This window comes from Lagopus leucura, unplaced genomic scaffold, assembly GCF_019238085.1.
Source record: "Lagopus leucura isolate 7727_CA_CO unplaced genomic scaffold, USGS_WTPT01 Super-Scaffold_73, whole genome shotgun sequence".
Taxonomy (NCBI): Eukaryota; Metazoa; Chordata; class Aves; order Galliformes; family Phasianidae; genus Lagopus; species Lagopus leucura.
Window position 1 is genome coordinate 46,799,645 of NW_024962252.1, and position 25,316 is coordinate 46,824,960.

The 25,316-nt window shown below is 39.7% G+C and overlaps 1 protein-coding gene across 1 annotated transcript in view; it reads left to right on the forward strand.

Moving 5' to 3' along the window:
• ENPP1 (ectonucleotide pyrophosphatase/phosphodiesterase 1) overlaps positions 1 to 11,489 on the forward strand; it is a 52,564-nt gene extending 41,075 nt beyond the window's left edge. The window contains exons 18-25 of the mRNA XM_042879117.1: positions 349 to 524; positions 1,083 to 1,134; positions 4,218 to 4,372; positions 5,393 to 5,528; positions 6,453 to 6,533; positions 7,927 to 8,059; positions 8,714 to 8,870; positions 9,704 to 11,489. Coding sequence (XP_042735051.1) covers positions 349 to 524; positions 1,083 to 1,134; positions 4,218 to 4,372; positions 5,393 to 5,528; positions 6,453 to 6,533; positions 7,927 to 8,059; positions 8,714 to 8,870; positions 9,704 to 9,871 — 1,058 coding nt within the window. The 3' untranslated portion in view covers positions 9,872 to 11,489. The remainder of the gene's footprint in view (positions 1 to 348; positions 525 to 1,082; positions 1,135 to 4,217; positions 4,373 to 5,392; positions 5,529 to 6,452; positions 6,534 to 7,926; positions 8,060 to 8,713; positions 8,871 to 9,703) is intronic.
• The last annotated feature ends 13,827 nt before the right edge of the window (positions 11,490 to 25,316 follow it).

Below are 25,316 nucleotides of genomic sequence, written 5' to 3' on the forward strand. Positions count from 1 at the left end.
GATCTAGCCTGATCCCAGTGTGTGGCAACCCTGACCATGGCAGAAGGTTGGAACTTTAAGGTTCCTTCCACCCCAAGCATTCAGTGATTCTGTGTATGTGTTATATGATTTTTTTGTGCTTATTCTGTACCTCCTTGCAAGCAGACTAATTCCATCCTGAGCCCTACCTGAGAATATATATATATTGTCTTTTAAAGTGCTTACATTGTTTTTCCTTTCAGTTGTTCTGAATAGCAAGCAGTGCAGGATTATTTCATTATTATCTTGTAATCAACCATAATTGCTATCACAACACAAGCAGCAATGTATTATAGTGTGTTTTGTCCTGTGACTTGAATTCTTTCATAGACTTGCTTGATTTGAAGCCAGCCCCAAACAATGGAACCCATGGATGCCTAAATAATCTCTTAAGGAATCCTGTTTACACCCCTCACCATCCCAAAGAAACAAGCCATCCTTCTGAATGCTCTTTTGTGGGACAAAGAACCTTTCCAGTGAGCCTTGGCTGCTCCTGCAGGATAGCAGTACGTACCGAAATGGTTGAAGTCATCGAGGCATTTGTCTCTGTTGTATTCAGAGTGAGACTCTGGATTCTCTAGTATAAATATTTATCTCGTAGTTTTGCTTCCTGTTTTGTTTTTTTTTTTTTTTTTTTTTTTTTTAATCCGGTCTCAAAATCATGTCTTGCCTGGAGTTAGAGAGCCTATATTTGCATGTTCATTTTTTGAGGTTTCCTAAGTAAAGCAACATTCAGCTCTAAAGAGTGTGGAAAACACTGCAGAAGCAAACTTTGATGGGAAAAGCATTTAGTTATTACTTGGTTCACTTTACTATGTTGAAATTTCCTTTCTGTGACTATGTTGTATGCTTGGGATTGATTTTCAAAGATGTTGATACACTTGTGGCAAAAACAGTGTGTTTCTGCAGTTCTCCGTAGCTCCTCTGCTGTACCTGTCTGTGAGTTTTGTACAGGGTTAACTTGCAAGTCAGATGTGTTACATTTATTATTGTAAGTAGTGGAATATAAATTGCTTTGTGAAACACATAGTAAAAAAATCAATGTTTTTGCTTTATAATTACAGGGCTTGCCAGTAAGAGATTTTCATCAGCGTTTAAATCTTACTGAAACAGAAGGTAAGACATTTAGCTTGTAAAAGAGAATGAAAATATAAAGGCGAGGATAATTAAAAATGTAAAATATTTGATATCTAAACTTCTGAACAAATATCAAGTATGTAGTTAAAAATTCTTTGAATTACTCTTTGGGGTTACAACTCTGTCATGTATATGTAGGATTCAGATACTATCCTACTGAACTGTTCTGGAGTACATGTGTAGCTGTGTATATGTGTCTTCATGGTGCATGTTATTATCTGAAATATTTGAACTTTCCAACACTGAAATAATGAGCCCTTCAGAATGAGAAGCAAAAGTGGTGAATGGATAACTATGTGATAAGTAATCCCTGTAAATATTGATGTCATGTTGGCAACATCTAAAGAAGTACAGAATATTTTACATGATCTGGTTATCACGTGGTTTTAAATCATTTTTTGCTGTGCTAATACTGTATTTCAGTTCTGTGGGCGCACTTGTGCCAAGTTTGAGCTGCAGTTTGCAAGGCCATATATGTATTTATAACTTGTAAAGCAAAACACGTTAATTAAATAATGGAAAACAAGTTGGAATCTAGCCCTTCATGCTAATACCTTAATAAATGGAGTCATAGCAGTTAGATGGTCGGAAAGGAAAATAAGTTGATAGAAACCTTGCTAGGTGTTTGCTCATGGAACCTTGTTTCTTAAGCAAATAATCTCTGTATTTGTTGAGAACCTGCTGTAGCTCACTGTTAAGAATTGGATTTATGTCAGCTACAGGCAGGATCCAGTGCTTGATGCTTATTCAGGACTAATTTAGGGCTTCTGTTGACTTGCGTAGTTTGTCCTGGCACAAAAAGTGAATAGTTTTCTTGAGCATTTTCCATTGACAGCAGGGCATCTTGTTAAAGTGTGTCCCAGAGACTTTTAAAAAATCAGTCATTGGTATTGCAACATGCATAAGAGCAGTGAAATAAAATCCAATTAGGAGCATACAGCAGCAGGTGCTTTATTCATAGCGTGTAAGTAGTTTATCTGAAACAAACTATGAATATGTAGGTAGAAGCCTGAGTGCCCTGCTGAATATGGCTTTGGAGAAATATGCCAGGCATGTAATATGTTTTAGAACCCATTTTGTAAAAAATTAACCAAAGGTTCTAAACCTACACTTCTGAAACACCAGGATTTTAGCTTGGCTTATCCTAGGTTACCGCTGATCTTAGTATAAGTAATTTGCTTTTAAGTCATATGAATCCTGCACTTATTACATACATTTCTTCCATCTCTAACAACACCGTGTCTATCAGCCAGCCTCCATACTCCTTGAAAGTATTCAGTTTATTGATTACCTCTGCATATTCTGACATTGTTATAACTTGACAGCCATATAAGAGCAATTAACTACTGCTTTTTTAAGTTTTATGGAAAAAGAGAACAAACAGTCAAGCCTAAAATGTTTGTCTTTTCCATGATGGGTAGGGAAATAAATGTCATGAACTTGACTTCATTTTTTTGTTTTTTAAATTTGGAATTGAATTCCTCATTTAAAACAATTGCCTTGAAGATTTGTGGATGGCAGTAACCTACTTAATGGTAAATATACCTGAAGCTTTGGCCCCCTTCTTTATAATTCCATACATTTAAGAATCAAAAACATTTGCATATTCAACAGTGAAGCAATATTTTTTATTATTTTGAATTTTTCTTAGTTTTTATTTTACACTAGAGAACTGGAGACTTGAAAATATTATTTTTTTGGTTGTTTCTACCTAAATAAATATTCAATCTTTTGATGAAATTAATGTTTATCTTCAAAAATTCAGAACCTTTTTTGATGTTTTTGGACTGCATTAGGTGAATGCAGGAGCATGTTTCTTACGATTCTATTCTGTTACTTTTTTTTTTCACTATTATTTTAAGAATCTTAAGAAAAAATACACTGTAAAGTATTTATGTTGCTAACTCTGCTTTTCTGTTTAGCTTCTTTCTAATGACTATCCCCTCTTTTGATCCCACATACATTGTTTCTGTTACCGTTTTAAAGAAAAGTCTTCACTGCTCTGTTGGATGTGGCAGTTGGTGAATGGACATAAACAGGCATTGCCCTAGGCAAGGATCTGGCAGAAACCCTTAGAGATCTTAGCATCTTAGAGATGCTTCTTTTTTTTTTTTTTTTTTTTTTTTGTATGCAAACACTGTAGAAAAGTGTGATCTGAGAAAGGGGGAGAGGGAAATGGTTTCATGACCATCACAGTCATTATAAAGTCATAGAATCCTTACAGTTGGAAGGAACCTTTTAAGGTCATTTGGTCCAACCCCCCTGAAATGAACAGGAATACCTGCAGCTAGATCAGGTTGCTCAGAGTCCAATCCAGCCTGACACTCAGTGTCTCTGGGGCCAGGGTATCCACCGTCTCTCTGGGCAACCTGTTCCAGTGCCCCACTACTCTTATTGTAAAAAACTTCTACCTTATATCCAATTTAAATTTCCACTCCTTTAGTTTGAAACCATTTCCTCTTGTCTTATCACAACAGCCCCTGCTAAAGAGTCTGTCCCCTTCTTTCCTACAGCTCCATTTTAGTCCTCATGCATCTGAAAATTTAACTGTTATTTCACTGTATCATTGAAAGGCCAATGAAATGTAGAGCCATAAATGTCATTTCTTCAAATTGCTTTGTGCTTTAAACTAAAACAGCCCCTTCAGCAGATTTGAAATCGCCACAATTAGTTTATTTCTCAGCTAAATGTTAAGTAAAAGCAGATCCCACATGTGTATTTATATCAAAGCACAAAATCAACTATGACTAAAATTTGCATTTTATATCCATCTACTATTTTAAAATGTCAAAATGTGTTGTTTTAAATACACTGTAAAACTGAACATTGTACATTTGAGTTATGTATGTTGGCATATTTCTTTATATTGGTATTGTCAGTTAATTTCTTGCCTTATAGAAACTACACCTTTGATACAAGAATAGAATTTTTTGTTTTTTGTTTTATTACTACGATTTCTCTATTTAGCAAGTAGAAATCAGGGCAATTTTAGGTGTATAAAAGAGTAAGGTTCTCAACAACCATTATCAATTGAAATGTAACTAGCATTAAATCTACTCCAGTTAAGAAGATAGAGACACTCACTTTGCCCTACGGACGGCCCAGGGTTCTGCAGAAGAAACATAATTACTGCCTCCTTTACCATTACCGCTATGTAAACGGATACAGCAAGGACTACAAGATGTCACTGTGGAGTTCATACACCATTAACAAAAATGTAAGTATCTGAAGAAATGTTAGAAACAACATTGAAAGCTAAAAAGATTGAACGACAGCTATTCCCAAACACTTTTTGAAATAAGAGTTGGCTTTGACTCCTTCCTTCTTCTTGGCATAAGCTTTTGCCTCTGGAGGGAACAGATCCACCAGGAAGTGAGGAGACCATTGCCACAGAGACTGAGAGATCCTGTGAATCTGCATTTACTCCACTGCTTGGCAATGTAGGTCTGCTATAGCAGTCTGCCAGATAAAGCAGTGTACATAATAATGTAGGACCCTTTTGAAAAGATAATCTCTGAGCTATCTGTAACCACTGATGCCTTGATTGAATCCTTCCCTCAGAAGATCATTCTGATTGAGTTTAAAGAAGTTGTTGATTAATCTAGACTTTGCTGTCCTGAACCATGTGCTAAGATGTTCATGCAGATTGTTGATGTTAAGAATTAAAGTTTTTCAGATTGGTTTTCCAGTTTGTAGAAAATTTAGAAGCCAAGGCATGCTTGAAGTGAAATTAGGACTGTAGAAGATGCTTTTTAGTTTGATTATCTGGGCTGTACAGGTTTTAAATAATGGCCATTATAAGTAAACCAAACTAAGCTCTGTCAAGGTTTGCTTTATCCTGAGTTTCTTGAGAGGTCGGTGGCTCAAAGCAAACAGTTATTGTAACAAGTGGCCCATTGGAGAGAGATGGCTGCCTCTGACTCTTAGCCTAAGTGTATGCATTCAGACAAGATCAAGTTAGCTTTAGTAGGGACCTCCCAGTCTTCCTTTGAAAGGGGATATTATTCTTAACTGAAATACTGCAGTTCTGCTTATTTTATTTACAAAACATGTGCAGCAAATGAGAGGGCTTGTTTTTCCTTGGCAAAATAGGGACAACATTTGAATCTTAAGCCTCCTTGCACCACTGAAAGCAGCCATGGGTAAATATTTAGAATTCTGCAGTCCCCTACATTGAACAAAATATTGCAAGTCAGCTATTTTAATTTTCTAGTGATACTTTCTTCTTGTTCAATAGGACAATTGGAATTCTACTGCAGAAGATATTTCCAGCTGTTTACACAAGGATCTTCGTATTCCTTCTAATCATAACCAGACATGTTCATTTTACAACAATCATCCTCGACTAACTTATGGATTTCTTTCTCCTCCAAGTAAATACATTGCTTTCTTTGTACACCACATGTGACTTAAGTAGTTTGTAATGCAGTAATATCTTCTTTTATAGATATTTCTGATTAAGAACTTGAAGCAGTAGTTGCTGAATTATTATGGTTCTTTTTAGCATATGAGAAAGGAAAACATTGCACATGCATCAGCAGTTGTTGAGTAGTCCAAGGTCATTTAGTTTTTCCTGAAAGCTTTTCAACTTGTCTGGTTTCTAATGTGGCATCTCATAGAAGAAACTGGAAGAAATGTGTAAACCTTGAGTCAAGTCTGGCAAACTAATAAACTGCAAATTCATTTTGCATGACCTCCATTAGTTGGAGCTACCCAAAGTAAAATAGAAACATTTGTCTGTAAATGTAAAAATGTCTTGATTTAAGTTTATTTTATGTGTGAAATTTACCATTGTGTGCATACGTGACTTTTGGTAAAGGGACTCAGTATTTGATGTAAAGAGTGCAGGTCTGATTCTCAAAAACGTATTTTAAAATATAGTTAGCTTTTTACAGAGGTTATATTGCATGTAAACTGGTGCTGGTCTGATCTGGAAGCATTTTACACTGGTTTTACTGCTAAAGCATTGAGTGAAGGTTATTTTAACATCCATGCAAAGTGCTGTTTGCAAAGCTCAAAGAAAGCTATTCTCATGCCTCAGGAAGTGAATTTTATTCCCTTCCCCACTGCTCAAAAGTCTGTTTGGATATTTTAAAATACTAAAATAATGTGGACACTTTATACCTTCCAAGTGCAATTACTGTTGCTGCTGATGAGATTATTTTATTTTGGACCTGATCAGCATATGCTGCAGTTAGTATTTACACATCAACTTTGAAAAGTGAGTTTAGGTCAGCTCCACCTTAACATCATAGCATTGATCTTTAATCTTGTATTTTTGTGCTTTTTGGTTTTAGATTTTATGACAGATGCAAAGAAATCTCATTATGATGCCTTGCTCACCAGCAACATTGTGCCAATGTATCCTGCATTTAAAGGTATTTTCTTTATATGTGTATTTGAGTGTAAGGCTGCAGTCTTTTTACTTACTTCCAAACACCACAAACAATTTCAATTTAGCTGTGTCTGTGAAATAAGACCTTCCCAGACCCTGAATTTCTTACATCAGTGAAAACTTCCTGAAGTAGGTCTTATGATCCTTATGAAAAAGGCCCAGCATTATTAGCTTATGGCTAATTACACACTGGTGTGGCATAGATGTCTTTATTTTATGACTGACATTTTTATTTGCATTTCCCTACCTACCTAAACAAGGTCTTATACAGTATCTTCTAGATAACCCAAATGCCAGTTATGTCATAGAATCATCATCATAGAGTGGTCTGGGTTGAAAAGGACCACAATGATCATCTAGTTTCAATCCTCCTGCTATGTGTAGGGCTGCCAACCACTCAACCAGGCTGCCCAGAGCCACATCCAGCCTGGCCTTGAATGCCTCCAGGGATGGGGCATCCACAACCTCCGTGGGTAACCTGCTCTAGTGCATCACCACCCTCTGTGTGGAAAAACTTCCTCCTAATATCTAACCTAATTCTCCCCTGTCTCAGTTTAAGACCATTCCACCTTGTCCTATCACTACCCACCCTCATAAATAGCCATTCCCCTTCCTCTTTATATGCTCCCTTCAAGTACTGGAAGGCCACATATGACAGTAAGTTAAATTCATTTCTGTTTTAGGAACGTCTCTCAAAGTCAGATGAGTTTCCAGGCAGAAATTAAGAGTCTCTAAAACTGAGAAAATAGGAAAATAATCAGATTTCTAATATAAGATATGGGCTTTCCTGGGTGAAATTAAGCATGAGATGGTTGGCTGAGGGAGGTTAAGCATATTCTTAATGTAAAGAAGCATGGCACTTCCTCTGGAGAAAAAAAAAAAAAAAAAAAAAAAAAAAAAAGCAGTCATTTCCTCTTAAAGATAATTAAAATGAAAGAGGTAAGAAGAGGCTTCAGGTACATATAAATTGAAATTTTCATGAAATGGAGATGCAGGCATATATGCCAGCCATTCAAACCTTGATAATGAGGCAAGATACAGTCATGGTTTTCTCTCATCTTCCCTTTTTAGCTTCTTCATACCTCGGTTTCCATGAAAGAAACCCAAGGCCATAAGGGAGCAGTGTCACTATGTTCAGTCAGGTTTGTGGTTAGGGTGACTGTGAAACCAGAATGCCAGGAGATTTTGCTGTGCATGCTGCTGCTCAGGTAGATTAAAACTATGAAGACCTGTATTTTCCTAGGATAATATATTATGTATAGTACACTATTTTCCTAGCTTACCATGCCCATCAGTACTCTACTGGGAACAGCACAGTTCTATTAATAACTCCTATCTCGGAGATGATGTATCCCATTTCCATTACTGTATTCTAGTGTTATGGAACTACTTCCATCAGTCCCTGCTGCCTGGGTATGCTGCAGACAGAAATGGTGTCAATGTAGTAAGTGGTCCTGTGTTTGATTACAACTCTGATGGGATCTACGATACCCCAGAAAAGGTGAAAAGGTGAGCTGCTTTCCCATTGTAATCCTTTGCTTCTTTTCTCCATTAGTAGTCACAAAGTAATTTTGATCCTTGTTAGCAAGGAAAGCATCTTGCTGAGACTGATCCTTGGCAGGTCTTACCAGTTCAGAGAGAAGCAGTCAAATGGACCTAAATCAATTGAGCTGTGTAAAGCTGAGAAGCAAACAAAAAGCAGAAAGAATAAGCATGTACTAGAAGTGTGTCATCCTGAAACACTGCCTCTAGAACTGGATGAAGCAGGGGCTTACCCATGGTATTGTGGCTTATATTAATGAGTCTGTATATCTGGTGGTGTTCTATTACTGAGTTGTCAGCACAAGTGTACTAGTTACTCCCAGATGGAAAAAATGGTTCAAGACAACAGATAGGTGATAAATTCTTGCACCTTTTAAAGTCAGTTCTTTGTCACACCTCACCATTTTGGGCCTACAAGCTGAACTCGATATGCAAAACATTAATCCAAAATATGATATCAACTTTGATTACAGATTAATTTTACCTCCAGATCCAAGCTTTCTTCAGACTAACTACATGGGTTGCTAAAAAACAGTGTACCACAGTACAGCTGGTTACTGCTATTTGCTCTTCGTACAGGAATTAACTTACTGATATACAGGAATATATTCTGTGTTTCAGACACCCTGGTAACTCAGAAGTTCCCATTCCTACTCATTTCTTCATCGTGCTGACTACTTGTAAAAATACTTCTGAAACTCCTTTGAAGTGTGAAGGACCTCTAGATGCCTTATCTTTCATTGTACCTCACAGAGAAGACAATAGTGAAAGCTGTGCAGTAAGTAGTCTATTCAGTCTCCATAAAGCCAGGCTTGAGCTCATTCTGCTTGAGTATCAGTGGCCAGCTAATTAAAGGCTGTAAAAACTCTACAGTTTGTCAATCTTCTTGAGAGGGAATACAATATTTTTGTAAACAGAATTACATTAAAATGTGTACATATGCTTAAATGGGGAAAGTTTCCTGTTCAAAGACTTACAGATAGCTGAGTAGAATCAGAGGAGTATGTTGAGAGAATCAGTGTGATGCATGCATAGTTTTCAATAGCAGCAATATCCAGTCATATCATTTGAGAAACGTGATGAACTTCTAGGAGAGGATGAGTCATCCACAAAAGAGATCCAGTGTTAGATCAAGTGTATACCCTAAAGGAGAAGACAATTTCTTGAAGAGCACTGATTGCTTCTATTTCAAGTACTTGGGCATTATGATGGGAACGAACATAGCTATGCTCCTTATAAACCAGAACAAAGCATGTGAAGTGCTATCCTACAGGGAGGATGTACACAAGTAACTGCTCACTTAAAGCAAAGTTCCCAGCAGTAGCTTTATCACAGAAATGCTGAATAGATGTTGGACCTTCCCTGCCACTCCTCATTATCACCAGCTTCCACTGATGCAGCTGCAGGTTCTGTACACTTGAGGAAGTAACAGCAAGTACTAAATTTGTACAAGCTTATTATTTGTAGAATCCAGTGCTTTCTATTTGTTTGCTGCCAGTTACTGCTTTGTCTGTCATCATAAAAAAAATGAAAATATCTTTTACTAATTATTTAAATCTATATCAGAAAAAAGAACATTTCACAAATTCTTTTCCTCTTCTTTCCCATTAGGATGGGAGGTCTGAGTCGCTGTGGGTTGAAGAGAGAATGAAGTTTCACATAGCTCGGATCAGAGATGTAGAATTACTTACAGGACTCAGCTTCTATCAAGACAGAAAACAGCCAGTATCTGACATTTTACAGTTAAAAACATATTTACCAACTTTTGAAACTGTCTGATTTTTCCTATGTAATTTTTGTCCATTTTACAACAGATATGTAAATAGAATTTTTAATTGATGATTTTTTTTTTTTTTAAATAAGCTGGAACATTTATTGAGAACTCTTGACCAAAATGCAGTGGGGAGGAAAGTGGGAGCCATATTTGTATCTCAGGGACTCCTGATGGACTATGTATATAACACAGGGTGGCAGCTCCTGTTGTTCACCCTTGAATATGGTAGAACAATGACCATTATTAAATGCTGTCAATATTTGATCATTGCAGTCTGAGACAAAAACAAAACTATCTTTTACATGCACTGGAGAGGGAGAGTTTTATAAAGCACAAGTTGTGATCAATGTGGTCAATATTCTAATGAGCAAATATTTTCAAGTTTTAAGAAATAACTGCTTTATTGACCATTGAAATACAAAAAAGCAACATATTTCCTTGAAGCGTGAGTTATATACTGAGTTTTGGGTCTCACGTAATAACACAGCATTGTGATACAAGGACCTATATTGAGGTAAGCAATAAGACTGGTACCCAGCAAGGAATAAACTTGGCTGAGTTCTGTTAGCAAAGGTATGCTGGTGCGTTGCTGCCCTCTAGTGCCTCCAACACCGAAGAAGAGTTTGATACATATTCTGCATGTTTTACATGCATCCTCAGAGTGGGCAGGAGCAATCATCTCCCCCTGAAATTCAGAAAGATCCCTGAGCTCTCAGAAATAAATTGCTTCAAATTAAACTTGTATTTATGCCTTTTTAGATTTGGTGTATCATTTAGTCTGTTATGGTTTTGAAATCTACCCCCCCTTTTTTTTTTTTTTTTTCTCCAAGATAATTTCACACAAAAATTGATGGCAGAATGGTAAAGTGATGACTTCCCATAAAAACAAGTCAGTGCCCACAGGCTGCTAATTGGCAGCAAATAGCCACATTCTCAACACATTTTTAGCTGTTTCCTTTTTGCTATATCATCCAAATTCCAGCTCACATAAGTTACCTGTCTTGAATGCAGACACTGCCAGATGCAAATCCAGCAGAAGCAAATAATGAGCTTTCCTGGAAGCTCAGACCACACGAACAGCTGCTACAGGCACTCAGGAGTGTAGTAACTCCCTCCTTTCCTAGTCTCCATGCTATCACCTTTGTAATTCTCCCACTCCCTCTGAAGCCAACGAGCCAAAATTGGCTCTGCTATGTATTAAGTATGGCATAGTGAATTATACATCATGTTTGTCTCATTTTAAAAGAAAATACATCACGCACAAGTCTGTTAAAGGACTGAAGACCCTGCAACAGATCAGCGAGGTATTTTACCTTCTGGCTTGGTCAGGGCAAGTTGGAGGCTGGATTCAAAGCCTGCTGAAATCAACAGAAAGCTGTTCTATTAGCTTCAGTTTAAGAGGGCAGACATCCTGGGACTTTATTTTTTTTTTTTTTTGCTTTAACTAAATGTATTTCTTTGATCTTCTGTTATAAGCATGATTTTTTTTCCTAAGTAGTTTCACTGTGTGAAATTTAAATGCGTTGTAGCAACCTCACTTTAAAACATGACTGTGACAGCATTATTCAGTATAACATCTTTGTAACACTGCACCTGTGATCAATAAAAACATCAGATGATGTATACTGTTTGTGACTCTTTTTATGCCAAATGCTAGTGACTAATTGAATAGTAGTATAGGTATATAACAATCTATTTTGTTTGTTCTGGGATCAAGAAAGTGCTTTAAATCTTTTTAAGTTGAAGATGTCTTCCCTCCTAACTGAAATGTTAGATTCATTATTGGAGGTTGAAAGCATTAAGAACTGCAATGAATTGCTCCTTTAGGAAGACAGTGAATTATCCTAGCAGCTTCTTTTTATAAGTGATAAAAGTTACCAGTAAAGGTACTGTATTAGCTAAGCCTGCCTGTGGAGAAAGAACTATATTGGCTGGCCTCTAATAGAAGAGGGAGATTAAGAGAAGATGACAAAAATATGCAATAGTGAGAATAATTCTACTGTTAAGGTATGGTTAGGACAAAGAGGCTGAAAGTAAGCTTTTTCTAACTCGCCTAAGCTGGAATAATTAGTGACCATCATTCCTGTTTCCAGGCAAGAGCTGGTAAAAAGTTCCATATAAGTCTCATCAAGGTCATATTTGATTCAGATTGACACAGAATAGAGTTTCAACAGAAGGGACTCACAATGAAGTACACCAATGAATCAGTAAGTTTGGGAGATAGCTTTACCTCCTCTAGGGAGGAAATACTCTTAATTTTATTATTACATTTTACATTATGTGAAAGCAGATGACAGATGTTAACACCTTCAGAAAGCAAAGTAAAGTTAAGAGGCATGGGTGGCCTTACTCCTGGATAAGGATAGAGCAGGTTATGCCTTAAGGAACAACTGACTGTTGGTTTGACCTAGGGAAGATTTTGGAAGGGAGGGTGAGAGGCTATGAAAGCTGAGGGTCATTGAGTAAGGGTGGTTGCTGAGAGGAGTGTGGGATGTGGCCTTGCTAGAGATTCTTGTCACTTTTCTTATGTTCTGACTTACTTGCCTGACATTTTAGGGTGGTGGGGCAGTAGAGAAGAGAACAACTCAGAAATGTTTTCCTGGTGACACAACGCACCTGGAGCTGTGCTGTCAGGGCTGGCTGCTTCCTCCTCCATAGCTAGGAGATAACTCAGTTTACTAGTGCCTGACCCATTTCTTGCTCAGGCTGTCCACTGTGTTTAACAGAAAACAAAGCAATACCTCTCTGCTGTGATGTGGGCCTGCTCTGGCAAACATTCCCTCAGAACATCCGTTGTGCTCTGAACTACTCCCATACAGCACACTGCAGCTGCTTAGTAGCAGCACCTGCCAGGCCTGCTTGGCCTCGTTCTGAGAGTGGGTGGCCTGAGTTTCTGACCATCCTTAGCCTTATGAGAGTTGAAGTACAAGATCATCCTTTAAAATACACAGTTATAAACCAGGGTAGAAGGAGCTACCCTGCTGCATAGGAGCACACTTCTCATTTTTCTGGAAAATGAAAGCCAGGAGACAAAAAGGAAGAGCAAAAAAAGCCTAAATCAGTGGCATTTTGATCAGGGCTCGCAACTGGGATGAAAGTAGTCTTTTCTGGCCTCCCTTCTTCCAAGCTCTATAACAAACCTCAAGATTAAAAATGCCCGCGTGCCAGTATGCTCTGCTCACAAAGAAGCAAAATCATTTCTGATGCATTCTTAGCAATACCAGGCAAAGTACTCACAAGTAGGCTGATAGGCATGACAGAAAGAAAAATGGACCTTACCCACCTGATGAAAGGGCTCTCTAACTATGCAGCACCCCTCCTTAGAAACAGCCTCACTCCAATCCATAGTCTCCTTTCCGTGGCTGATTCTTATATGAGCAGAGGGCAGCTCCATCCTGGGTCCACCCCTTCTGGTCAGGTGGGGAACACAGGTGCAAACAATTTGCCTGTGCTCCCTGGGTAGGCCACCCCTTCAACATATGCTCCATCATCAGTTCAAGCTGTGACCTACTAGTTCCCCTACACCGTATGAGCTACTATCCATCCTACCGCTCTGAGGGTGCTTGGGGTGGCCACGCTGAGAGATTTCTTTTATGGCAAAGGTGACTGGGCAGCTGCTATAGTACCATGCCCACAGCTATACCACTAATGAGGTCAGGAAGCCATCCTGGGGCAAATTCAGCTCTTTTACTGCTGTGCTGTGGAAAACTGTTTTTGCCCTTCTGAGGAACTGAAGGTCAGAATGTGAACCCAATGACTTAGAAGTTCCCAAATGTTTTTGTTTAGATACCATCATTGCTAGTGGCAGCAGCAGCAGCATCTCCTGCTCAACCTCATACACCCTGCAGCCACATCCAGCTGTCTGGGAGCACCACACTGAAGTCGCTTGTGTGTCACGTGTGGTTTGTCTCCATCATAGCTCAGGAACCTCTGTATGACAGGAAACCAGTCCAGGTCTGGCATTCTATGACTCAGGCTCCTTTGGGAAGGAGTTCCTCACTGAGCTGCCATGAGTCACCACGCCAGCCTACAGAAAAGGCTGCCATGGAGACCATGGACAAACTCAGAATAATTATGGAAGCCTCGAAACAGAATTTAAAGGATGCCATTGCAAATTATCATATTCCTTCTCCACCACCACGTGTTAAATTTGTTGCCGTTTATTGCAGATTTAGTCCTTTTTATTTTTAGTTTCTCTGCTCAAATGCAACAAATGCAGTAGGATGGAAAACTGAGTCACCCACAAAGCTCCTGAATGATCTGCCCCATTCAGGAAGCAGCTGAAGTGCCTTTGATTGTGTCCATAGCACACGTGAGGCTCTGCCCTCACTGCTCCCTGTCAAAGTCGTACTTCAAACCAGTCTCCATCTGCAGCTTGAAAAAGAAATTTTTTGTGTCTCTTCCCATCCCCCTGTGCTGGAAGCCTTAGCTTTGCAGGGCATCCAAATCTGTATCAAAACTCTGGATTTCTAGGTGGTAGAGAGCACACTGCCCAATGATGACAAATTCACTTTCAAATCCTGTACCTGCTGGCTGTATAAGGTGGCACAGTCCACTGCCAAAACTTAATTATACTCTTTGTTACTGATCTTCTACTAGGTGAAAACTGTAATTAGATGCTTTACGCTGGAGAAAGTAATCATGTACACTAGGTTCTGCTATTCAAAATAAGTACATGGTTTAAGGAAGTTTTGAAGTTTAATAATCACTTATGAATGCATTTGACTCTGGATAAAAGTGAATGCAGCTGCACTTGCTGGTAGCTGCCCCTCTCCTGGTCTGATGTGAAGTAAAGATCTGTTTCAGTCAGTGTACGTGTTCTAAAGAAATATGGCTCCAGGACTATAGAAATCCAAGCAAACCACTTGGAAAATAATGGACTTTTCTTAGATTTTTGTGAAATTCTTCACATTCTTGTAATTAGCTAACACTCCTACTACAAGTTTTAGAGATGAGAGCATTGGCAAGACTAAATTACTGGGGTCTGAAGAATCCAAAATACTCTTGGCAGCTTATGCTAAATACTGAGGAAGGGTGTACCGTACTGTACATACTGTGCATCAGATATAGCAGTGGAACTAATTACACTACAGATGGTAATGGTTTTCTTTCCCTGTCCAAATGATCTCAAATCACTTAAAGCTGTGTTCTTAAATCCTAATGTTGGCTTCAAACAGGGCAGAAATGCCTATTAATCTGTATCAACTCTTATCATTGGGTACTGTAGTTGTTGTTAGTATATCTTAAAGAAATTGATGTAAACTTTGAGTTCACATAGTATGAACAAGGCTGCCCATAGCTTCCTGCAAAAAAAAAGGAAAAAAAAGAAAAAACAAGTAAAGAAAGACCCCATGCCTCTTGTCCCTGTATACCGCAAAATCAGAACACTGCAAGCCAAAATATTTGGGATCAATCTGGAGAGGTGGATGGTGTCATGACAACAAACATTCATTACTTCAGAGGAAACTTAGCTAATGGATTGGGAGGTAAATACTGTAAGCTAAGTCAACAAATTTGGCTGCAGATGTCAGGTTGCAGGGCTTAGGACTAGGACTGAATCACTGTTGACATGGAGGAGTGGAGACTTTTAGCAGGGCTGGGCCAGCTGGCATATTCTCAGTGTTCTCAGGGTAAGGCAAACAGATTTTGAAAGATCAAAAAGGACTTTGAGGAAGAAGGCAGCAGTTGTTAGACCTCTGCACCATGTGGCTCTGAGTTCGAAATGTCTGTTCAAATGATGTTCAATCTCTATAGACTTGTCATCAGAGAGCTAAGATAGCTTTAACTCTGGAGAAACGATTTGTGACAGCCATATAGTTTCACTATCTGATGAAACTTATATTCAATACATGTAGCTCCTTGTGTGTAGAACCTTGAACACTGAAAATGTGGAGATTCCTGCAACAAGCTAAATGAATCCTTAGGAAAGCAACGATGATGTTTCAAGACCTACCTACAAGGAAGAAACTTGCAGAGTTTAAAATCAGAGTAAATAAAAATCACAAAAAAATGTATATGCTTCTATGATTACATTTGCTACAGTCCAGTTTTGCTCAGACAAAAGCCTTTGCAGATGATGAGAATAGGACTTAGATGCTGATAAGCAGGCACAGTGTTGCCACATGTCTGGAGTGAGTACTGGATGTTGTGCTTTTGGTGGTTTAGCAAGGAAATGTGGCCATTTGAGAGGAAGGGAAGATGTGCAGGTTACCCTTGAGAGGGGGGTGAGACCCTGCGGAGTGATAACTGAAGCACAAAAATCGTAGCTGTTCCATTACTAAAAGGGCCTCAGGGCAGCGTGGTGAGAGTTGGAGGGAATTGGCTTTACTAACTGCAAACAATCACGTGTATTTTTATAAAAGAAGAAAACAGCCAGAAGATTGTTATTAAAAAGTTTAAAAAGGATTGTCTCAAAAGGTTTGACAGATATGGAAAAAGGAAATATTTCCCATTATTAATAACAAGCTAGATGGTGGGGAATTGGTAGATGGCAAAGACCTTCTTAAAACCTTACCCTTAAAAACAGAATATGCATTTATTTTAGCCCTTGTTTTGGAAGTTTGTTTTCTCTGACACTTAAGATATAACAGATTTTGATGGTGTAAGAGGTGACACTTTATATATAAGCAAAGGTTTGGTTGGGAGATAAGAATGTCAAAGCCAACCTGAAATCAGCTGGAGCTTCTGTGCTAAGGCAGAATTAGAACATAAAATATTTACTAGGGGAATACAGTGTTAGAGAAAGAAGTTAACCTGAAAATGTCCTTAGGCTTGTTTGACTGAGACTCCACCTTTAACAGGAAAAAAGGTTATACTGAACTTTCTGTATAAAAGCAAACTACATAAAGAAATATTTACCTAATCTGAGTTCTCCAAGCAGCAACTTGGGAGCAGTACTTATGCACTGTGGCCCTCTTGGCCATTTGTACACCCAAATCCATTTAGTAGAAGTGGGTCTTAACTAAGGAGCTGGAACAGAGGTTTTTTTACACTGGGTTTGGGTTAGACCCAGAGCATCAGACTCAAGATCCCATTCATCAGCCCAAACCTACACAAAATGGACACGACTCATTGTCTATGCATGTAGAAGAAGTCAGCAGGGATATGAGTTTTCCTTTCAACAATTTAATGCAAAAGCTTGTTGTAACCTAATTAGTCAGCTGGAAAAAGAGATGTAATTACATGAGGCAATTACATGGTTGCTAACAGATCCCTGATGCCCATGTGTGAAGCTGTACCCGCCTAAGCAGAAGTGAGTCCTGCTCATCCCAATTCTTGGTCTTATGTGGATTAATGAGTTTCTAAGAGGTATAAAGACAAAATGCAAAATACTTAAAATATATTTTTCTTTATTATTGCCTTTAATAAATACATCTCTCTTCCAGATTATTTTTCCGGACATCTGCTGCTGGATGTATTGCAGCATGCAGATATTGTGGCATTTGAAGAAGGGGAGACTCAGGGGAGACCTTATCGCTCTCTACAACAACCTGAAAGGAGGTTGGGGCGAGGTAAGCATTGCCCTCTTCTCCTAGATGATAGGACGAGTGAGAATGGCCTTAATTTTCACCAAAGGGAGGTTCAGGTTGAAAACATTTGTTCTTAGAAAGAGTGGTGAGGCACTGTAACAGACTGCTCAGGGAGGTGGTGGAGTCATGTCCCTGCAGGTGTCCAAGAAAAGGGTGGATGTCACACTAAGGGTTGTGGCGTAGTGGGCACAGTGGGGATGGATTGATGGTTGGTCTAGATGATCTCAGCAGTCCTTTCCAACCTTCATGATTCTATGATTCTATGCTACGGTGATCCAGACACTCTTGGGAAGCTGGGAACGTCAGTGTACAGGGGGGGTCTGCATGTGGCTCCTGCTACAGCCCAAAGCAGTGGACAGACAATTAGAGAGGCCTCATGCTACAACCTGCAGCTGCTTTCACACAATACTTAATGGAGTGCTTTTAAAAACTATTATTATTTTGGATGTATTTAATACAGATTATGTTGGTATACAGGGTGTATAAGTAAACGTCTAAATAACGCACTGTGCGTGCAGCTATTATTCCATCGCTTTATGGAAATACAGGAACGATCCCCTCTATTCCAAATAAGTCTACACTTATCTCATGCCACCCTCAACAAGACAGGAATTGTTTCAAACGGAAAACGAAACTGCGCTCGTTTACCTGCAGCAGCGCGGAGGCAAAGCCTTCAGAGAGCAACCAGCGTGCGGCCGAGCCGCCACGCGGTGTCGGTGTGATGCCGGGAAGAGGAGCTTTACAGCAGAGCTGGGCAGAAGGAGGCGCCGAGCGGCCCTTGAGCACCGCACGGGGTTGTGCACCCTGCTGCGGAGCTGCTGGTCTGAAAGGCGTCGGGCAGTGCATCAAGTGCTGGCTGGGCTGAGCATTAGGCGGTATTGCCGTGCTTCCGACATCTGCTATTAATAGCTTAAAATGGAGATCTGAATTTGCCTCAGAGAAAACAAGCAAACAAAAAACCAACTATGTGTACATATGTGTGTGTATATATATGTATTTAAAAATGCATTAGTGAATTAAATGTCAGACTGACTTTTTCCTTCTTTTCATTTCTGAGAAGCAGCCAGATAAAATGCAGGCACCAGAGCACAAATCAGAGAATCACAGACTCGTTTGAGTTGAAAGGGATACTTAAAGGTCACCTAGTCCAACTCCCCTGCAATGAACAGGGACACCTGCATCTAGATCTGGTTGCTCAGAGCCCAATCCATCCTGACCTCGAGTGTCTCTAGGGACGGGACATCCATCACTTCTCTTAGCAACCTGTTCCAGTGCCTCACCACCCCTACTGTAAAAATCTTCTTCCTTATATTCAGTCTAAATCTCCCCTCCTTTAGTTTGAAACCATTTCCCCTTGCCCTATCACCTGTTAAATAATCCATCCCTTCTCTTATAGCCCCCCTTGAGATACTGAAAGGCCGTTACCAAGATTTTCCCAGACCCTTTTCTTCTCCAGGCTGAACAGCCCCAGATCTCTCAACCTATCTTCATGGGGGAGGTGTTCCATCCCTTGGATCATTTTTGTGGGCCCTCTCTGCATATGCTCCAAAGGAGTATGTGCTTCAAATCTTTCTGAATGTTTGGACTAAAGAACAGATTGTTTCTGAGCAGTGCTGGTAGCCCACAGGTTTTCACAGTGTAGATAGAGAGAGCACAAACTCATTTGAAGACTGGTCCAATGAAATCTAATTATGCAGAAAGACCTTCGACAGAATAGGTAACCATTTGGAGCAAGTACATGCTGGATGTCACAACCAGACTTCACCATTCAGTGGAAGATTCTATCAGACAGCATTACAGTGCATGTTGGGCTCTGGCTGCGGTTTGTGTGTGTGTGTGTGAGGAGTGAGGGAAGCACCAATTATGTCTATGCACTGTAGCTAGAAAATATTCATCTAGTTCCTACACTGCATTGTTAATGTCTGCGGAGAATGCAAGGTGAAAACCAAAGAAAACAATATCCGTTACGGAAGAATCCGTAAATTGCTTTTCAATTGTGTAAATTGACTGCATATAGGGAGTCAATTGACTTTTGATGTAGAAGGCATGTTTTTACCCCAAGAGTTACCATTCTCTAAAGATTAGCTGTACTTTAAAGCTTTGCCACATTCATTATACACTTGGAGAAGTCACAAAAGCCACAACTAAAAATCCCAGCTGCATACAGCTTTCCAAAGTTGAATTAACTCAATCAAGTTTGTAAAGCAGATTACATTATGAGGTGATGTATCCTCACGAGGACATCTGCACAACACAGAAAACTACTATGTGCATGTGTGTAAGGGGGGACCTGATTGGATATCCTAGATTTATCCTGTGCAGTCTAGCTTTAAGGATCTGTTTCTCTGGGTAACACTGCCAATTTGTTTTGCTGTGTATCTAATACAACAACAAAATGGTATTACTCCTTTGCTGTTTATAACGGTGTCAACGGTTTACAGGCTGGTTCAGCCCGGTTCCGTGACCGGCGGGGCGGAGGAATCCAAGGATCTGCACCTCCGGAAAAGGGAAACAGGGGACCCCAAAATATTGAAAACAGCAGCAACAATCTGAGGTGAAACAAACTAATTTACTAAATATACTGTCAGCAAAATATAATGAGACAGAGAGTGTGTCTGAAAGGTGGATAGGCCTCGCCGCAACGCTGAGGTGAGAAGTGCAGTCCAGTTGAGCAGATGAAGAACAGCAGACAGAGAAGAGCAGACGGAGAAGCGCAGGCAAAGAGGAGAACATCAGGTGACCTTGCCAGGAGTTATATCTCCTCGCTGACTGCAAAGCTCCCTGGGGAAATGTTGTTCTTCTTCTCCTTCGGACAGGCAGCTGGAACTTGAGCATCAGCAATCAAGCCCCCAATGCATTACATGATGTTATGGTGTGGAATACCAATAACCAAAATCATAAAACATGACAAATGGCAATGAAGCTTACGCGTGAACAGCAATGCTGAGCATAACAGAGTGCAAACTTAGTGCTTCCCTGCCTTGCAACACTGATGCCAAGCTTCTTGCAAGCATTGACAATGCTGGGATCCATTTGAGATCACTGGCTGTTCTGGTCTATGGAGATCTTTCCAGTAGGACAACTTATTGTCTGAGTCTGTGGAGCTGTGGCTGGAAGGAGCCATGAATGGAAGGAAACATATATGCCATCTTACAAAAAGTTTTGGAGTTGCACACAGAGGAAAATCCTGATCTGGTTATATCCTCTCAGCTGGGCAACAACTATAGCTACAGTGTTGAAGGGAAACCTATTGAGAGAAGCTCATGGTAGTTTCCAATGAGCTGTCCTTCTTTGTTAACTCTATCACACAGGATTTCAGAGGCTTCCTCAGCTTACTGACCTTGGACTTTTTGACTTGGAACAAGCCTAGAATAAGCACAAGAGGTGTAAATGGAAAAGGACAAACGAGAATTTTACATACTTCCATTGTTCTGCATGTTTCCCCTCTTGCATTAGTGTTATTGAAAATTAAGTGAAAACCAAGATTCATTTCCACTGAAGCTGATGAACTCTAATACTGACCTTACAGAAATTTGGAATTTCTGAAAATCAATCTGTTCTCAGCAAAACCAGTACTGTTATTCCTTTACAGTGATTCTCAACTGTTCCCATGCTTCTTCTTCCTGCTGAGAGTAGATGTGGCACCAAAGGATCTGGTTAGTGGGCATGGTTGTGATGGGATGACAGTTGGACCAGATGATTTTAGTGCTCTTTTCCAATCTTAATGATACTATTATTCTGTTCTAACTCTCAGAGCCCACGATGTTCCCCTTCAAGGCTATCTGATATATATTTTTTTTCTTAAGAATATATACTTCCTTATTATTATTGTATGATTTAAGAAATACAGCATAATTAACACCACAGCACACATCATAGTGCATTAAGATCATATTTAGTACCTTCTTAGAAGTGTTGTTATCTAAAGCTTGAACTTTGGATGTGTTTTGAATGAGAGTCTATCACATTCATTCACTAGAAGCCGTGACTTATCACTTGTCTTGTTGGTTATACTTCTAGCTGTTTACAGAAGGCTTTGTTGTGTAATTTGTGCTCCTGCAGGTGCTTACTGCCCAGCAAAGCCAGAGTACCAGTTCATGCCCTGCAGGGATCCTTCTTAGACACTCAGCCCAGTGCAATTCCTGGAACCTCTCCAACACGGGGACTTTGGGCAAGAGTTGGTCTGAAGCACTGCACATGCAGCTATCTCAGTTAGCTTAAATTAGACTGAAATCCTGAAAAACAGCTGAGCAGCTTGTTCTCAGCATTCAGCTCAGAAGTAGGGAAACATATTTTGTAGCTGCTGAAAACTGTTAAATATCTGCTTTTAATAGGACTAATTTACAGCAACAAACATTTTGGATTGTGTGTCTCTTTCAGTGGCCCAATTAATACGGCCAGGCAATGAATGGAGGCACCACTGGGCTGTGTTTAGCCTGCAGTGCTATGTTAGCAACCTGCTGGTCCAGCTTGCGAGGCTGCTCCTCTCTGCATAAACATTGCCACTGTTAGGCTTGGATTTACTTGCCGTTAAGCGAACGCATTTGGCACTGCCTCAATAATGCATAGTAGCTGAGGAATGCTGTCACGATACACAGCCTGAGGTTTCTGGGGGGTCTTTCCAGAAGTGCACCTGGTTTGCTGCTTAGGAGGAATGGGCTCAGATGAGAATGGAGAAGAGCTCCATTGGAGGCAGCCAGGACTGGCAGCAGTGACTACAAGCTGTTGTCTCTCCACGCAGAAGCAATTCTGGGTTGTGCAGTGGAGATGGGACCTTAGTCATGTTTCTAAACTGCATTCAAACTCCAAATGTGTTGAAGGTTTTAGCACTGTTAGGGAGCAGGTTCTCTGAAGAAATTCCTGGCATTTCCTGGTTCCACTCAGGCTGAAAAACACTGTGAGAATGTGGTGGTTTTTGGTATGTCCATTTATGGGCATGAATCAAAGGAACTGCAGGGAGGAAAGAAGTGGAAAATGAGAGGAAAAATAAGTTAACTGAGCTACTTCCTCTCTCAGATTCTTCTTGGGTTTTGGGCAAAGCCTGATACTGGTATTTCATCCCAACTTCTCCTTGCTAACTACTTCCATATGCAGGCATAGTATAATATCAGTTAAAGCCACATTTAAGCAGTGTTTTTGGTGGTAGGATGCAAAGTCAGAATGGTTGAGTTATTACATGTTTGGGTAAGAATATTACTGTGCCTTCTTACATTTAATGTCCTTTTCAGTGTAATAGTACATTCTTCAAGTGCAATGTCTGAAAAATCTGTGCTACATGAAAAAAACACAAATGATATAGAGTATGCTATTTCTAGAGATGTGCCCAAAAGTCAGTTTTCTCAGCTGAGTCTCCAACTTTGTGAGACAAACAGTTGGATACTGTTCAAAGACTTATTTGTTCCCAAGTGGTTATGGATCACTAGAAGTAGATCATTCTTAAAGTGTTTCTTAACTAGTGTCTTTTGGATGTTTCTTAGCTCAGAGGAATCTAACAAATTTCCATCTGGACAGTAAAGCTTATTTCATATGGAAGGGATATAATTCATGCCTGTTTTTCACATCTGTATTGTGTTAGAAAGCTGAGCTGCAAATCCATGCAAATGTGTTATGGGACAAAACTCTAAAATATGATGGCTTAGAGCTATTTCAAAAATGATTTGATACTCTGAGCTCTAGCCGCCTTGAATTCCTGTTTAGTGATTAATTCAGTATCACTTATTTAATAAGCATTGACTTTACAGTGGTGCTTTATGTACTGTATTATTAGTATTGTTGGAGATTCATTTTAAGGAGACAGTCCTTTGATTGAACATACCTTCATATATGAATGAGGTATTTTAAAAGTGCAGCAGCAAACCCACATCACAGAATTTTCTGAGGATGCAAACTCAAACATCCGAAAGCAAACTCCCCAAACAAGGTATTCTGGAAGGAATGTGAACCAACATTCTATCCCATGTAAAAGTGGCTTGTCATTTTTGAAGTCAAGTTTTTACTCTTGCATCCATATATCATGGGTATGAAGAATGAAATCAGGAAACACTTTTATGGCTGAAAAACCCACATTTTAACCATTATTAAAGATGCCATAAATTCCACACAAGGGCTCCTTTTTCCCAGGATATCTTTGAACGAAATTTGTACATGCAGCGTGATTCATGCCTACACCTCCAAGAGATCTTAAAGGAAATTATTTAAATTTCTTTACCTTCAGAGGTAAAAGCCTTCAGAAGTCTCTTGCCTGTGAAATGTGTAAAATGCATGCTTCTGGCAGGAGACTACATAATGTGCTTGGAAAAGGACTTGAAATCATTATGTTCCAGAGATAGTTGAAATGTACAGTCCTTGATACGTTCAGGGGAGAGTAACAACTTGCCTAACACATTTGTATACACAACATACTTCCTTACTTTAATTCACAGTGATAAGAGCAAAGCACAGTTAAAATATTCTAGCAGGAGGTCTCTTCCTACTTTTCCTCTGGCCTACACGACTGTGTGGTAGTTTGTCAGAGGGTGGGCAAAGCAGATGCACCTGCATTACCAAACAGAGATCATGGTTCTAAACTGCTTTAGGGGTGCCCCTTTGTGGGTGCCTTGAGTTAAGTGGTGGCCCTTCCTGAAGCAGTGTCCCTGCCTCTTGCCAGTCCTGCAGCCTCATATGCCAGACACAGCTGGTGGGCAGTGGCAGGGGATGCCACTGTGCTATGCAGCTTGTGGTCTGTGATAAAGCCCCTGCATTAGAAGCAAAACTTGAATGAATCTCATGAGCCAGTTATGAGATGCAAGAGGATGATGTTATATGGAATGATCGTTCATTATAATGCTCAATATCAGTTTTGCCCACTTTCAAAAAACACAGCTTATGTTTTTAATCAATAGGCTTGAGCATCATCATAAGGGCGTTAATCCCAACCTGCCAGATCTATTGTGCTTCTTTTTGTTCCTCTGATACTGAGAGCTTCTATAATGGTAGCTATGAATGAAGTCCATGCATGTCCTGTCCCTGCTGGAACCAGACTCTTAATATTTGGAGGTGGAGAAACAGTAGCAGTTGGACACCCAATCCTTGTGGTTGTATGAATGTTTGAAGTGTTTCCAGGGTGAACTGAATGGCTGCATGGCATTCATAACCTGCAAAAAAAAAAAAAAAAAAAGAAAAAAGAAGTGATGGAGTCTCAGGGTGTGTAAGAGCCAGGGGCTACCCAAAACTATTTCTTACAGAACACAGAAGGCCACTTCCTCATGCCAGGAGAATTCCTCATATTTTTGAGAGGAAGGGGAAATGTTTGTGTGGCTGTATGCAGTTTGGCAAGACCACTGGAAAAGACTCATGCTGACTTCCTATTAGTTAGAACCCCGTTGTCCATCACTAGTCAAAGCTGGTGTTATACCGATTTGCTGCTAATGCTAGCTGAAATCAATGGACTTGGAAGGTTCTCAAGAAGGATGGACATTTTTGTAAGCTAACATTCTTTCACCACCAGGAAATTCCAGATTGAACTTGTTTGCCTGAAAAGGATTCTTGTTGGGGGAGCATGTGTTTTTTCTGAAAACAAAAACTAATGCTTCTAGTGCAAAGGTTAATTTTAAATTCAAAGAATCCCCTAGTCTTAATAAAGGAGCAAAGTTTGTTACTAAATGTAGGACCTAGCATAGAACTAAAGAGTCTCAACTGTCCTTCCAATTTTTTCTTTAGCTTGGACCATCATCAAAATGTGCGGATCTCACAACTTTTCCAATCTGCTGGCCTGCAAGAGTTTGAATCAAAAGATGTTTTACAGAACAAACTGGCAGCTAAAATGATTTGCCCTCAGCCATTAAGAAGGAAGATAATCCAGTTATTCTGCATTTTAGTTCAGTACTTTATCTACCAAAACATAGCAAGGTCTTAACTTGGGTAGAAACATACACAAGTCAGC